This window comes from Bos mutus, chromosome X (genome assembly GCF_027580195.1).
Source record: "Bos mutus isolate GX-2022 chromosome X, NWIPB_WYAK_1.1, whole genome shotgun sequence".
Taxonomy (NCBI): Eukaryota; Metazoa; Chordata; class Mammalia; order Artiodactyla; family Bovidae; genus Bos; species Bos mutus.
Window position 1 is genome coordinate 20,170,057 of NC_091646.1, and position 15,465 is coordinate 20,185,521.

The window sequence follows — 15,465 nt, forward strand, 5'->3', positions numbered from 1 at the left end:
TGACTGAAGGTTATTTCTTAACCATTTAATGGTTTGAAGCTTTTAAAACTATGGAGTGTTTTTGTTTTATTGTTGTTTGTTCAGTGAAAAAAAAAAGTGAGCCCTTTTCAGGTGAATTGGGATTTGAGACAAAGGCCATCAGTATTCATTAAATACTTACTATACACCCATCTCATACTAAGTACCACGGAGGATAAAAACAGCTTGTTGTTCATTCATGTGTGCATGCTAAGTTGCTTCAGTACGACTTTTTGCGACCCTATGGACTGTAGCCTGCCAGGCTCCTCTGTCCATGGGATTCTCCAGGCAAGAATGCTGGAATGGGTTGCCATGCCCTCCTCCAGAGGATCTTCCCTACCCAGGGATCAAACCCATGTCTTTTACATCTTCTGCATTGGCAGGTGGATTCTTTACCACTAGTACCACCTGGGAAGCCCTGTAATTCATTCAGTCAATATTTATTTAGCACTGATTATATTCCAGGGATACACAGGGGCACATTTAATATCACTTGACTCAGACCATCAATCATTGAGATGACATCTGGAGAGAAACAAATGGGGCAAAGGAAAAATCAGAGTTAAGAAAACTATAACCACATTTAATGATAATCCAAAGGAGTAAATAGGAAGAAAGAAGTAAAGAGAAAAATCTAGAAGATCCAGGAGAGGGAAGGATGGGCTTCAGAGATTCATTTGGGGCAGTGTGAGACTTGCTAACCGGACTGCCTGTGGACCAGAGTTGCTAACCCTCAGTCTGCCCACATCCCTTCTCTCTTGGAACTACATCAGCAACACCCTGCTTCCTGCCCCTCCCTTCCCCAGCACAGCCACGGTGATCTCTTAAGATGAAATCTGATTACCTCCACTTCTGATCAGATCAGTACACCCTCTGCCTCCCTCTCCAGCTACTTGCTTTGTCCTCTCTGTTTCACCTCTAGATTCTAAGCTACAGCCATAATGATCCTTTCTTACAGATTCTTTAACTAGACATGCCCCACCACATCTTCCTCTCTCTTGCGGTCCTTTGAAGTGCTGTCTACCCTAGTCTAGAGCACTCCACTCCCCACCCCCATCCCCATATTCCTGAGCACCAACCACAAAACCTGCGTGATCTGTTCCCTTCTTGAGACCCAAGGGGACAAAGCCATCTATGGTAGAGTCAGCCCTGTTTTGCCCTAGACTGGAAGAGACCCTGTCATCCTCTGTCTGGATCTGAGACAGAGAGAGTGCCTGCTGGCCTCAGGGGGAGGGATTTCTGCCTGGAGGTGCAGTTCTGCCTGGAGGTGCAGACTCTGCTTCCTGAGCCATACATTTAAGTGTTTTATGCCAACCTGGCCAGTTCCCAACTATTGGCAGAGATAATAATATATATAACTTATTCTGAACACAAGTAGACGTGACTTTTGCTTTGCTTTTTCTTATTTGGCTGAGAAAAGAAAAAAAACAACAAATATTCTTATGCTACTGAGCACTATTCCCTCCGTTAATGTTAATAACTCAGAGCTGGTTCCAAAGTTCCTTGGGGGTTTTTACCTATGACCTGAGTTGAGCATCATTTACTACCACCTCCCTGGCATAAACCATAATTCACCATGGCAGACAGAGCAACTGTAACTGTGTAGAAGAAAAGTAACAACTGTTCACAAATTCTATCCCTCCGGTGAGATAAACTGGTAACATTTTAGCCTATTTCCTTCCAGTGTCTTCCTCTCCACATGTATTTTTTGATACTTAATACTGTGCGATTGGGGGACTTCTTTTCCCCATTATAGTCTCTTCTTGGTGGTATCATTCATTCTGATGAGTTTTATTACTATTTCTAAAGCAACAAATTTAGCCCTGATCTTTACTCTGCACATCAGATTTTTCCATCCCCGCCCACATCCCCAAACTTGCTCCTTTGCAGCTGTTTTAGCAAGTGGCCACCCCTTACTAATACCAGATATTTACTCATCCATAATGACTTATCCTGTTTTTCAAATTATACCTCAATGCTTTTCCATCTGATTCATGAGCAAATCCTGTCCGCTGCTTGCCATATACACCTGCCACAACCCTAATTCAAGGCACTGTCTTCTGTTTCCTGGTCCATTTGCACAGCCCCATTGTTGTCCCTACTTCCACACCTACCCCCTGCAATCTTGTAGTGGGTTTGAATGTTCTGCCTGCCTTGGCTCCCTCATATAATGCCCCTTAAATTCTGGTCACCCTGGATCCCTTTTTGTCCCTTGAAACATGCAAGGTCTTTCACTCTACTTTGTGCTTCTTTTTCTGAAAAGCTTCTGATCCTCCCCTACCCTCCAGCTTACCCATGGAGGGTTTCTTTTCTTCCTTCAGATCTGACCTCCAAAGTCACTTCTTCAGGTAGACCTTCCCTGAGGGTTAGATCGAATTTGGTCTCTTAAATATTGTCCATCAAAACACTGAGTTTACTTCCTCCCTGGCACTAATCACAGAATGCAATTGTTTTATTTATTAATTGTATTTAAATTTCTTCTTCAGTTTTTAAAGAAATTAGCAAATCAAAAACGTTTATGATCCCCTCCGCGAGTAGGATTGACAGGTAAAAAGGAAATCTCCAGTTAAATTTGCATTTCAGATAAACGGCTAATAAGTACATCATATTGAGAGCTATTATACTGAAAAAAGTATTTGGTATCCGAAATTCAAACCTGAAGGGGTTTTCTGTATTTTCACCTGCTAAATCTGGCAGCATTACCCATGAAGCGCGTTGACCTCGTCTTGCTTATTCTGGGTTGTACCCTCACGGCCAAGCCCAGAGCCTGCCTGCAATTTACTAGGTGCTCAGTAATTGTTCTATAAAACGGGTTATCTCCCCGCTGTTTAATACAGGTTTTTTCCCCCACCTGACATTTATCAGAATTTTCCCCATTCACCAAAAATTCTTGTTAAAGGTATTTTGGGGAAATATATTTTATTATCTAAACTTCTTTGTTTTTCCTTTCTGCAAAACTGGCATAGTTCTACCCTCGTCATGTTGTTTCGAGAATTAAATGAGTTAATGGGTGTAAAGTTTAGCACCTTGCCGGGACCACTAGAACACGCAAAAAATTTGAATTCTTTATTATATGCAGTCCGTGAACCATTTTAGAAGAAAGCAAAAACGCGGGTTTGTGGAGCACCGGTGGGGGCTGGGAAAACGGTTAGAAACTGGGGCCGGCTGACGAGACGAGGGCCCGGGAAAAAGGGAGGAGCGAAGAGTGATTAACAGCGGGGGCAGCCAGTGGGGATACTGGGAACCGCTCCCCCTCCCTACACGTTTCAAATTCTAAGCCCCGCCTCCATCCGGGTCCTTGAGCCTCGTTCCCGGGCCGTATAAAGTTTGCTGTCTCCTTTGTTCGCCCTCGTTGCGCAGTAGTGCGAGCGCCTTACAGCTTCCGTTCTGAGGATCGGCTGCCCTCCCGCGTGCCGAGCTGCTAGGAAGCCGCTGTTGGTGAGCTCGCAGGAGCTTGAGACCGTCGTCACCTCTCCAGTACGTGAGTCCTTTTCGTTACTTTGTATCTTGCGTCCATTTTTGCCACGTTACAATTTGGGATTATCTCCCTGGAGATGAGGGTGGCGGGCGCCATTTTAAGAACCCGGAGGTGCCGACCTATTTAGGCAAACCTGGGAGTGTCGACGGGAAACCGACGCGGGAGGGGGGGCGCTTCGTAATGTGCCTCCCCGGAAAGTTTGGCTGTTTCTCCTGCAGGGGTGGGGGGTGGCGGAGGTTAGACCGGAGCGGGACGAGGAGGGACCGCGCTTCCTCCGCCGATATCTGCGTGGGGATGGCCCTGACCTCGGGCAGGCACGTGCACTTTTGCGCGGGGTCCTTGTTCATTGGCGGGCCTTGGAGAGGAAGCCCTTTGAATTTTCTGAAGCGCCGCTGGTGGCAAAAGTTACTCCCTGACCGGGGGAGGTTGTTCTGGGCTCAATCCAAGTGTCGCCATTTTGTATTTTCCACGCGGTTTTTAATGACGGGTTTTAATTGGGTTCCACTGCAGCCTTTGAGTACTGGGTTACAGGGCGCGCTTCCACATTCCGTTATTTCGTATGAGATAATACTGACGCTTTTTAAAAGTCGGTAATGTGAGCGGGGCAGGGGCTGTTGACGGAGAGTCATAACTTGGTTAAAACTTCAAATTGCTGCTTAGATTTATTAGGAAATCGTATTGAAAGGAGCCAGAGTTCTTGGATTGGTCAGAGGGACCTGCGTTTGGTCTGTGACCTTGACTGAGTAGGTTTTTAAAAATCACTAGGGTACTTGGGATGGGATAATTGAATATTTTTAAGGCTTCCCTGGTGGCTCAGCGGTGAAGAATCTGCCCGTAACACCCAGGGTTTGATCCCTGGGTGGGGAAGATCCCCTGGAGAAGGGAATGGCTACCCACTCCAGTATACTTGCTTGGAAAATCCCATGGACAGAGAAGCCGGGTGGGATACAGTCCATGGGGTCGTGAGAGAGTTGGACACGACTTAACAACTAAAGAACAACAATTGAATTTTTAAAATGCAATAAATATAGTGTTTAAAGTAAAATGCGCTTTTTGAAGTGTTGTAGTTACTTAAGACTGCCAGAGTGGATTAAAGATGCAGGAATTAGTTAAGTTGGCTTTATAAGCCAGTTTATTAAACTGTCACTAAACTAATTACACAGGTTTTCTGGTGAGGCTTAAGAATTGCTTTCCGTGTATTATGTTAATGATTTTAGTAAACAAAAAATAAGCATGATACATAACATTGGGTAAACTTGAACTTTTTTTAAGGGAGGGTAACTTTTTTTTCCCAACAGATTTTAACCAGGGGGGAAAAATGGTTGAGGCAGATCGCCCAGGAAAGCTCTTTATCGGTGGCCTCAATACAGAAACCAATGAGAAAGCCCTTGAAGCAGTATTTGGCAAATATGGACGAATAGTGGAAGGTGAGTTATCTGAAAATGTATGCAGGGTTATTATAATTAAAAAGGTGAGCTATGATGACTTTGATTGCATTGATCACATGAAATGATAATGTGCTTTGTCCTCTAAGAAGTTCTGAGCTTGCTTTCTTTTTTACAGATTAATTTTTGTTTTTCCTTTTCAACTAGAGTAACACTTTTTTCCCCCTGAAAACTACTTTTTAGTTCTCTTGATGAAAGATCGTGAAACCAACAAATCTAGAGGATTTGCTTTTGTCACCTTTGAAAGCCCAGCAGATGCTAAGGATGCAGCCAGAGACATGAATGGAAAGGTAAGAGTGTCTTTAGGATACAATGTTTCCTAGTACTGTAAAATAGCACATTGTTACCCAAGTCTGGTGTAGGGCTGCTCTTGAATTTGAGTATAAACCTTTCCATGACCCTGCTACAGCACCTTGTAATTTCAGAAGGACCTTTTGTACTCAGTGTATTCTTAACAAAAAAAGTTCAGTTTTAAATGTTATGTATGATACTTTGTATTATACTTCGGCTTTGCTTTTTGGTTATTTGTCTTAATAAGTTGGTAATTGTTTCACCTTGTTAAATTTTAGCAACTTTACCGATTACTTAACGTTTTAGTTCAAATAATATCTTAAAACTTTGAATGCTAAACAGAAAGGTAAAAACATTTTGAAGGACCTACTAGTGTCAGTGCATAGTGGATCAGCAAGTTCTCTTTTAAATACTTTTAATTAACCATGGATATTATTTAGTCCTTAGATGGAAAAGCCATCAAGGTAGAACAAGCCACTAAACCGTCATTTGAAAGTGGTAGACGTGGACCACCTCCACCTCCAAGAAGCAGAGGCCCTCCCAGAGGCCTTCGGGGAGGAAGAGGAGGAAGTGGAGGAACCAGGGGACCTCCATCCCATGGAGGGCACATGGGTAATGACTTAAGTTTGATTTAGGCTTGGTATATAAATTAAGAACTGTAAATACATCAGTGTGTACTTTGGTTAATCTTTATTTTAAAGGCCTTAGCTTTTGAAATTGAGAACATTTTATTCATCTACCAAAGTGATTTCCTTAAGGGAAATATAGAAGGCATACTCAGTTAAATTAACAATGCCTTGAAATAATTAGCAGTAAGCTATTATTTATCCAGATGAACTCATTCTATAGGGAAAAACAGTTATAGAAAAATTTTGATAGGTATTAAATAATTTGGGGGGTTTTTTTGAAGTAATTTGAACCCTCAGTAGAACCCTTCAGTTCTACTTTTCTGATCTATACTAACTCATGTGTGTCTATATAGACTAACACGTCTCACAGTCTCTATATAGACTAACAACTAAAGATTCCCCCCCCAAACAGAAATGGTCTTGTTCTTGATCAAGCAAAACTTTTGTAGCTTTTTCATGTATTAACATGATTTTTTTTGTTCTAATGTAGATGATGGTGGCTATTCCATGAATTTTAACATGAGTTCTTCCAGGGGACCACTTCCGGTAAAAAGAGGACCACCACCACGAAGTGGGGGTCCTCCTCCTAAAAGATCTGCCCCTTCAGGACCAGTTCGAAGCAGCAGTGGAATGGGAGGAAGAGGTAAATGTTCTGTATATGACAGTCTATTCTACCATCATAACACAAGGATTGAGGTGAATCCTAAAAATGATATTTAAACTGTATCTAGATCACTTGAAGTCATGAAGTTAAATGCAGAGCATTGAAAATAATTTTGGCATAATTAAGAAATTTTAGAGGATTTCCTCATATACATCCATATTGTCATATTTGGTTGAATCACTGCTTTTCATTGCTTCAATGCAAATTTGTATTTTTACTTTGCTCTGGCTGTATTTTTAAAATTGATTTCTCCTTAAGCTCCTGTATCACGTGGAAGAGATAGTTATGGAGGTCCACCTCGAAGGGAGCCCTTGCCCTCTCGTAGAGATGTTTATTTGTCCCCAAGAGATGATGGATATTCTACTAAAGACAGGTAACAGAAAAGTATAGTAGCTTTTGTCTCTTAATATTTAAGGTTGAAGGAGAGCTTATCAGAAGTATGAACCAAGTTACTTTTGTTTCTTTAGCTATTCAAGCAGAGATTACCCAAGTTCTCGTGATACAAGAGATTATGCACCACCACCAAGAGATTATACTTACCGTGATTATGGTCATTCCAGTTCACGTGATGACTATCCATCAAGAGGCTATAGGTATGTGTCTTGCTCTTGCTGCCATGGCTTGATGTAAAAACATTTTTTTAGCTGTAAAAACTAATGTTCTGGGGCTTACACATATTTCTTGTTAATATAGTGATAGAGATGGCTATGGTCGTGATCGTGACTATTCAGATCATCCAAGTGGAGGTTCCTACAGAGATTCATATGAGAGTTATGGTAAGATTTTGGTTGAGGGTCTCTGACTATCACCAGCTTGAGTTTTTAGGTTCATGAGCCAGTTTATTAGGCTGTTGTGGTGCTTGCTTTTAAAGGGATGTTTGCTTGCTTTTAAGGGGGTAATTTATTCAGCTGGGCTTTTCCTAGTCTTGTGAGGGGCTTTTGTTTTTTCTAAGTTTTTTTTGAGGCTGTTGGCTTGCTTTGGAGGGGATTTTGCTTGCTTAAATTGGCAGCCTTATGTGTTTTCCCCCAACAGTGAAAATACAATTTAAAAACTTTATTAACAAGATCAAATGTTTACCATTGCAATATGAAGGAAAGTCTACAGTTCAAAATTGCAACTTATCACTGGAAAGTTGGCTGAGTGTCTACTATAAAATAACAAGCTGTCTGGAATATCCTCTTGAAATACACACCGTCTTCAGTCTTTTCAAACAAACATTAAAACCCACCCATTTCCGTGTCTCAGCAGATGAGCAAATCCCTGTTAATGGCCAGCAATGGCAGAGTTTAAAACCTCCCAGTTAAGACAGTAAACGTTTAATACAAGAATTCTGTAAATTCAGATTTAAATGTTGTATATATACAATTTATAGTGTTGCCATATTACCTGACCATTGACCCTGCAGGTAACTCACGTAGTGCTCCACCTACACGAGGGCCCCCGCCATCTTATGGTGGAAGCAGTCGCTATGATGATTACAGCAGCTCACGTGACGGATATGGTGGAAGTCGAGACAGTTACTCAAGCAGCCGAAGTGATCTCTACTCAAGTGGTCGTGATCGGGTTGGCAGACAAGAAAGAGGGCTTCCCCCTTCTATGGAAAGGGGGTACCCTCCTCCACGAGATTCCTACAGCAGTTCAAGCCGCGGAGCACCAAGAGGTGGTGGCCGTGGAGGAAGCCGATCTGATAGAGGGGGAGGCAGAAGCAGATATTAAAAACAAACAACTTGGACCAAAATCCCTGTTCAAAGAAACAAACAAAAGTGGAACCTGTTCTATCATAACTACCCAAGGACTACTAAAAGGAAAGATTGTGTTACTTTTTTTAAATTTCCTGTTAAGTTCCCTTTCCATAATTTTTATGTTCTTGTGAGGAAAGAAAGTAAAACATGTTTAATCTTTGATTTTATGACATTGCTTTCAACAAGCAAATGAAATGTTAAGTGTGTTAAGACTTGACATGTGTACTAGTGGTGTAATCTCCAAGTAAAAGTGTCCCTAAAGGCCACTTCCTATAGGATTTTCCCCAGTAAATGATGAGGCAAGCAGTTTATCTTACACAAAATATCTAGTCATCTAAAATGGAGAGATGAATCCTCCTGCCTATATAAACAAGCTAGCTATTAGAGGGTGGTCGGGGTATGCTACTCTTAGGATTTCAGAGTGTCTTCAAACTGAAATCTCAAATGTTCTCAGTATGAAAAACCTGAGATCAGATGCATATATGTAAGGAAAGTGCTATTCGCCCAGTAAACCCAGAAAAAAGCAAATGGATAATGCTGGCCATATTTTGCCTTTCTGACATTTCCTTGGGAATCTACAAGAACCTCCCCTTTCCCCCTCCCCAATAAGACCATTTAAGTGTGTGTTAAGCAACTACAGAATACTAAATAAAAAGTTTGGCCAAAACCAACCATGAAGCTGCAAACGATGCTTGCTCTTACTGTTTCAAATTTTTGCAACTCTGTAGTGTCTCACTTTTAAGGAACAGCTTGATTGCAAAGGAGAAAATAGATAAGCAATGAAGTTATCTCCAACTTCTCAAAGGCTTATGACTTCTAAAAAGTGAATCTATCAGCATTCCACATCAGATTTAAAGCATCAAATGCCTGTGAAACAGCAAAGATGGTAAGCAAAGCAAACTAGTTTTTCCGTCTAAGTCGAAATTGAACACTTACCTTCCTCATAGTACAGTGAAACATACTGTACCTCATGGCAATGGAAATGCTTTCTAGATTAAAAAAAAAAAAAAAACTTTTGGAAAACAAAGTGTTCGATAGCATATTAGAAGTCCTCCAAATTCAACACTTGGATTTCTTTTTTTAAAGCATGTGTGACACTTAAAGGCCCTAATACAGCTGTTTACCAGTAGCGATCTGGGGCTTGGGAGGGGGTATTTTTTAAATCTTATTTTTGATGAAGACCTTTAAACATGCTTCATGTTTTAACGTTTTTCAAATTAGTCTTTTAGTCAATATAGGAAATGGCTTAAGTTTGGGGTCCCCCTCTCTTTACCCCCTGTAAGCCATTGCAAACCTGACATTTAGTTGGATGCCTGACTTGTTTTTAGTTCTGTGAAACTACACTCTATGGAGAAAATCTATTGCAAGTGGTCTTTAAAAAGCAAAACCTGAGGCAGCATGACCCAGGTCCAGCCATGAAGTTGAAAAAGATGCTCTTGAATATAGTAAACTTGAAGACCTCCAACTAAAAATCCTTACACTGCACTTAATTCCTTCAAATAAGTTTTGTCCGTTCAACTTATGGATTTAACATGGCAGTGCACCATTGGAACAGAATGGGAATCCATAAGCCATGCAACTTAACCATTTAAGCCATTCCAGTCCATCCCAAGCCAGTGAAGCTTCCACCACTTAAGAGAAATAGTAGAACACGAAATACGTTAAGCTGCAAGTCTGAACTTGCCTTTTCTTTCTGGAAAAGAGGGCAGTTATAGGCAAGTTTTGAAGAATTTCCTTAAGAGAGATAACTAGTTACCTATTTAATTTTTACAGGTTGAGAATTTTGGTCATGGTCATGATGGTCATGGAGTGCTGATTTTTTTCACACTAGATAAAGCTGGCAACAAGAGAAATGCAATGCTAAGGTAAGTTTTGCACTGGCTTTTATAGGTATAAATACTATGGCATTGCCATGTTGCATGCCTTGATATTGGCAAGTTATCTGTAATGGGTTAATTTTAGGATTAGCAGGGTAAATCTGTAACACCTGGCACGTTAAATGGGAGTAAGGTTTTCTCAAACATAGCTGTATTGAATGTATTTCATGTATACAGCTTGCTAGTCCTTTGTTACCAGGTGTTGGCTGGAGTGATACAGTGTAGCGTTTTGCTATGTGAACAACTTGTATGAGGTTCTAACTGTTTCCTGAGCCTTTTTAAAAAGGATACTTTATCTTTCCAGTTTGGCTAAAGGGTGAACTAACTGATAACAGATGCCACTAAGTCTTTAGCTTCAGTAGCAGTTTTACTGGTAGAATGATAACAGGAATTCCGATGGGGTGTTTTTTTGTTTTTTTTTTGAGCTTCCTGGGTTATTTCCTGAATGAAACAGTAAATATCTTGTGACCTGATAGCACCTTTTCATTTTACAGAGCTGTTGAAGCAGAAGAATTGCTGATTGTCCTTAAGGCACAACAGTTGCATAAGCAGTACTCATCAGAATTGGTTTGGTGCAGACGAGATTTTTGCCTTCCAGGTTTCCCGTGGCTCTAAGGAAGGCATCAACCCCAGTTGGTTAGCACTCTTAACTAGGGAGTGGCAGTTTCTTAAAATAAGTAATTGACAAGATGGAGAAAGGGGAGTAATTAAGGAAATGGGTAAGTGGAGGTAGTCAGGAAGTTCTTGTGGTTTCTTTTTTCAGCTTTGACTTTACTTTAGCTAAAGTCATAGAAGTGACGTGAAAGTTGCTCAGTCCTATCCGACTCTTTGTGACCCCATGGACTATACAGTCCGTGGAATTCTCCAGGCTAGAATACTGGAGTGGGTAGCCTTTGCCATCTCCAGGGGATCTTCCCAACCCAGGGATCGAACCCAGGTCTCCCGCATTGCAGGCAGATTTTTGACCAGCTGAGCCACCAGGGAAGCCCAAAGTCATAGGGACAACTGCAACTTAGAACTTCCTAATTACCACTGGTTGTCAGAAAGTTGGATTAGAAAACTGAAAGGCATAAGAGGTAACTTTATCCAGTAAAGTGATTTTTCAGCAAGTAAAATATTTCCTTGTGTTTATCCAAAAGTGAGATTTAGTCTTAAAACTAAATGGAAGACTAATATCTGGAAACTAAAGTAACTGGAAACAGCTGAAATGCTCGAAAGCACACGTTGAAAACTGGAGACAAAATTGGGCCGGTTGGCTTTTGCTGTTTTTTGTTTTTTTGTTTTTTTTTTAAAGAATAGTTGTTTTGTAAGCTTCCTTTACCCCCTACCCCAGTTCATGTCTTGCAAACAAATCGTTACAGCTTTATCATTTATTGCATTGAAGATTAGAGCCAATGGTGTAAAAGCTAATGTTCTCAAAGGAAACAGATTTGAGTTGTTGGGTTAGAAGGAACCAACTCACCTTCTGAATGTTTACCTAGTAAATATCAGTACTGTCATGTTTACCGTTTGCAGTTGTGGAAAATATGCAGAAATGTAACCCTCATTTTGACAGGCTCTTCCAATCACAGATCATGAGGGTATTGACCAAATTTAAAAAGCCATTGCACTTACATAGCTGTCTTCCTCAATCATTCTGTAATCGAAATTACTTGGGTCTGTGCTCCCAAGGACCTTTTGGCTCTTGAGATTTTATTTAGGTATCTTGAAGATAGTGTAGAACATAGAGACTAACCATAGTAAAACCAATACTAAATTGAATGTTTAATGACCAGACAGCTATTTGGCAAATAGTTTACTGACCCAGCAGACTTATTTCTGCTCCTGTTGGGAAAAGAATTGGTCTTGATTTATACTGGTTGTAAAAGAAACAGAATAACGTGTTTTCTTCGTTTAACTGGTAGTTGAATATAGTACTTAGATATAATAGATGGCTTTTCTCTTTTTGGAATGTTTTGTATTTGAACCTAATAAAACTTGACGTGCATTTTTTGTGGCTCTGGGGTCTTTATTATAAAAAAGGGTTTTATTTTGGCTTTTAAATAAGGATCTGCAAACGTCCTCCACCCCCAAACCCTGGTTCTTAGGCACTGTTCGCCCTTGCAGCCAGTTGCCAGGGAACATAGTCATTGAAGTAGCCTATGGCTAGGCTTCCTAGGGGAGGGAGCTTCGGGTAGGCACTGAGGTAATTCAGGTGATCCTTGCCCTGAAATTGGAGCAATAACACCAAAAAACTGGAAGCTAAAGTACCAAAGATTGTAATGTTTCTAGTATTTCCTGCTGGCTCCTGGGAGAAACAAGTCGGTTAATTCAGTTTGGCAGTGAGTCCCACTTCAGACCAAGTCCCTTGGGGATGTCATTAAATCAGCACAAGATTAGTGTTTGTTGGCTCTATGTACATCTGACTCATGTTCATTTGCACTTGATAAAACTAATTTAGTGACAGCTGTCCTTTAAGGGAAAGCAATCAGTGGGTCGAGTACAGTACCTCACAGGCAGCAAAGCACTGTTCCCAGGGGATCATTGGCTGTGGGGCCCCTGTTTGTAGGGGAAGGTGAGCTCGCTAAAGCTGAGTTGGGCTAAGTTGATTCAGGCAGACTTTGTGACCCTGTGGACTGTAGCCCACCAGGCTCTGTCCATGGGATTCTCTAGGGAAAAAGACTGGAGTGGGTTGCCATTTCCTTCTCCAGGGGATCTTCCAGCACAGGGATTGAACCTACATGTCTCATCTGCATTGGCAGATGGATTCCTTACTAGCACCACCTGGGAAACCCATAAAGCCAAGCTGGCTGCTGCTAAGTCACTTCAGTTGTGTCCGACTCTGCGACCCCATAGCCCACCAGGCTCCCCTGTCCCTGGGATCCTTCAGGCAAGAATATTGGAGTGGGTTGCCATTTCCTTCTCCAGTGCGTGAAAGTGAAGTCGCTCAGTCGTGTCCGACCCTCAGCGACCCCATGGACTGCAGCCTTCCAGGCTCCTCCGTCCATGGGATTTTCCAGGCAAGAGTACTGGAGTGGGCTGCCATTGCCTTCTCCATAAGCCGAGTTGGAGGATTGTAATTGTGTCTTGGCTTGCCTGGTTGCTTAAGTGGTTAGAGAATCTGCCAGCCAATATAAGAGACAAGGGTTCCGTCCTTGGGTTGGGAAGATCCCTGGAGTAGAGAATGGCAACCCACTCTAGTATTGCCCAGAGAATTCCATGGACAGAGGAACCTGGCCAGCTATAAGTAACTGCAAGTGACATGATTGAGTGAACAATGTTAAAGGTCACCTTGACATGTGGTTTCCTGTAAGCATGGGCTTTGTAGGTTTGCCTTTGTGAGGTGAGTCAGGCCACTGCAACAGCCTTCAATTTGTGGTTCCCGTTACATGTATTTCATTTCACTCAGTTGTGTCCGGCTCTTTGCAACCCCATGGACTGCAGCACGCCAGGCTTCTCTGTCCATCAACTCCTGGAGCTTATTCAAACTCTTGACCATTGAGTCGGTGATGCCATCCAACCATCTCATCCTCTGTTGTCTCCTTCTAATACACTGTGATTAGATTATATAGCCAGTTGAAAACTCATCACCGAACCCCCTCTCTGGTGGCTCAGATGGTAAGAAGCTGCCTGCAATGCAAGAGACCCAGGTTCTTCCATTCCTGGGTTGAGAAAATTCCCTGGAGAAGGGCACGGCAACCTATTCCAGTATTCTTGCCTACCATGGACACGCTACTGTCCATGGGGTGGCAAAGAGTAGGACACTGAGTGACTAACACTCATTCTGTAAATAACCTCAGGCAGTTCATGGCAGTGCGTGCATGCTCAGTTGTGTTGGACTTGTGACCCCAGGGACTGTAGCCTGCCAGGCTCATCTGTGCATGGAATTTTCCAGGCAAGAATACTGGGTTGGGTTGCCATTTCCTACTCCTGGGGGATCTTCCCAATCCAGCGATGGAACGAACCCGAGTCTCTTGGATTGGCAAGCTCGTTCTTTTATCATTGAGCCATCTGGGAAGCCTGAATAGCCTCAGCTCTGTACTACCAGTTGTTCCAGAAAAACTTAAATCCATCCCATCAATTTTTATTTTTTAAAGTTATTTTTAATTGAAGGATAACTGTTTTGCAGTATTCTGTTGGTGTCTGTGAAACATCAACATGAATCAGCCATAGGTATATCTATGTCATTCCATCAACTTCTGTTTAGTTGCACACGTCAACCTGAAAAACAATAACAACAGGAACAGTAACAAGCTCTGAACAAATTTTGAAGGGACTTCAACCTAAAGCATATCATGAGATTTGGTAAAGACATACACACTCTCAAGGTAGAGCACGTTGCTGTCACCTCACCGTGTTACCTTGTGGCCCTTCCTCAACAATTCTTTCCTTCATCCCCAGACATACAGACTAATTGCCTGTTCTGGAACTTACAAATCCAAGATATGGGTCCTTGTATAAGGCTATCATTAGGCAGAATGCTTTTGAGATTCAGGCATGTTGTGTATGTATGAATGAGTACTGGATTTTTTTTTTTTACATACTTTTGGCTATTACCAATAATAGCCTGGGTCGGGAGGATCCCCTGGAGAAGGAAATGGCACCCCACTCCAGTATTCTTACCTGGAAAATCCCATGGAGGGAGGAACCTGGTTGGCTACAGTCCATGGGGTCGCAAAGAGCCGGACACGACTGAGCGACTTCACTTTCACTTTTCACTTTCATTACAAATAAAATCCCTATAAATGGTGTTCTTATGCAAGTCTGTACATGGTTAGAGATGAAAACAGGTAAGAAATTGCTGGATATTATGTAAAGCAGAAAGTTTTGTTAAGAAATGGCCAGATGATTTTTCCAAAGCTGTGTCACCACTAACAGTGTGAGTTTTGGTTACTCTGTACCCCATCAATGTATCATTGTGGCTTAAATTTGTGTATCTCCAGTGAATAGTGAGTAGCATCTACATTTTAAAAATTGACATATTTTTGACTGTGGTGGGTCTTTGCTGCTGTGCGGGCTTTTCTCTCACTGTGGCAAGTGGGGGCCACTCATTGTGATGATGCAACTCTTGTTGCAGAGCACAGGCTCTAGGGCACGTGGGCTCAGTAGTTGGGGCTCACAGGCGTAGTTACTCCACTGCATGTGGGATCTTCCTGGATCAGGGAACAAACCCACTTGCCCTGCGTTGGAAGGAGGATTCTTTACCATGAGCCACCAGGGAAGCCCCAGTATTTATATTTTTTGAACTGAAATATTTACAGTGAAATGCATAGATTTCAAGTGCTCGGTTTGATTAGTCCTGAAAAATAGGCTGTAACCTGCGCATCAGGAGAGAACGTTTC

The 15,465-nt window shown here is 41.9% G+C and overlaps 1 protein-coding gene and 1 non-coding gene across 4 annotated transcripts; both read left to right on the forward strand.

Annotated features, from left to right (window-relative positions):
- The first annotated feature begins 3,340 nt into the window (after positions 1 to 3,340).
- Positions 3,341 to 12,131, forward strand: RBMX (RNA binding motif protein X-linked). Of its 3 annotated transcripts, none has more exons than XM_070366547.1 (9): positions 3,341 to 3,495; positions 4,795 to 4,923; positions 5,125 to 5,231; positions 6,784 to 6,898; positions 6,993 to 7,118; positions 7,219 to 7,301; positions 7,931 to 9,153; positions 10,041 to 10,132; positions 10,639 to 12,131. In XM_070366547.1, exons 2-7 carry the CDS (start codon positions 4,815 to 4,817, stop codon positions 8,396 to 8,398), a joined length of 1,008 nt encoding a protein of 335 aa, XP_070222648.1. In that variant the 5' UTR covers positions 3,341 to 3,495; positions 4,795 to 4,814; the 3' UTR covers positions 8,399 to 9,153; positions 10,041 to 10,132; positions 10,639 to 12,131. The 3 variants fall into 3 exon arrangements, with proteins under 3 accessions (XP_070222648.1, XP_070222645.1, XP_070222646.1); XM_070366544.1 differs by lacking the exons at positions 10,041 to 10,132; positions 10,639 to 12,131 and adding exons at positions 5,673 to 5,844; positions 6,352 to 6,504 and having other exon boundaries at positions 7,931 to 8,385; XM_070366545.1 differs by lacking the exons at positions 10,041 to 10,132; positions 10,639 to 12,131 and adding exons at positions 5,673 to 5,844; positions 6,352 to 6,504 and having other exon boundaries at positions 3,352 to 3,499; positions 7,931 to 8,385.
- LOC138986552 (small nucleolar RNA SNORD61) lies at positions 4,972 to 5,043 on the forward strand. Its single transcript, XR_011463365.1, has one exon. It is a non-coding gene; the product is annotated as a small nucleolar RNA SNORD61 (small nucleolar RNA).
- Positions 12,132 to 15,465: the final 3,334 nt, after the last annotated feature.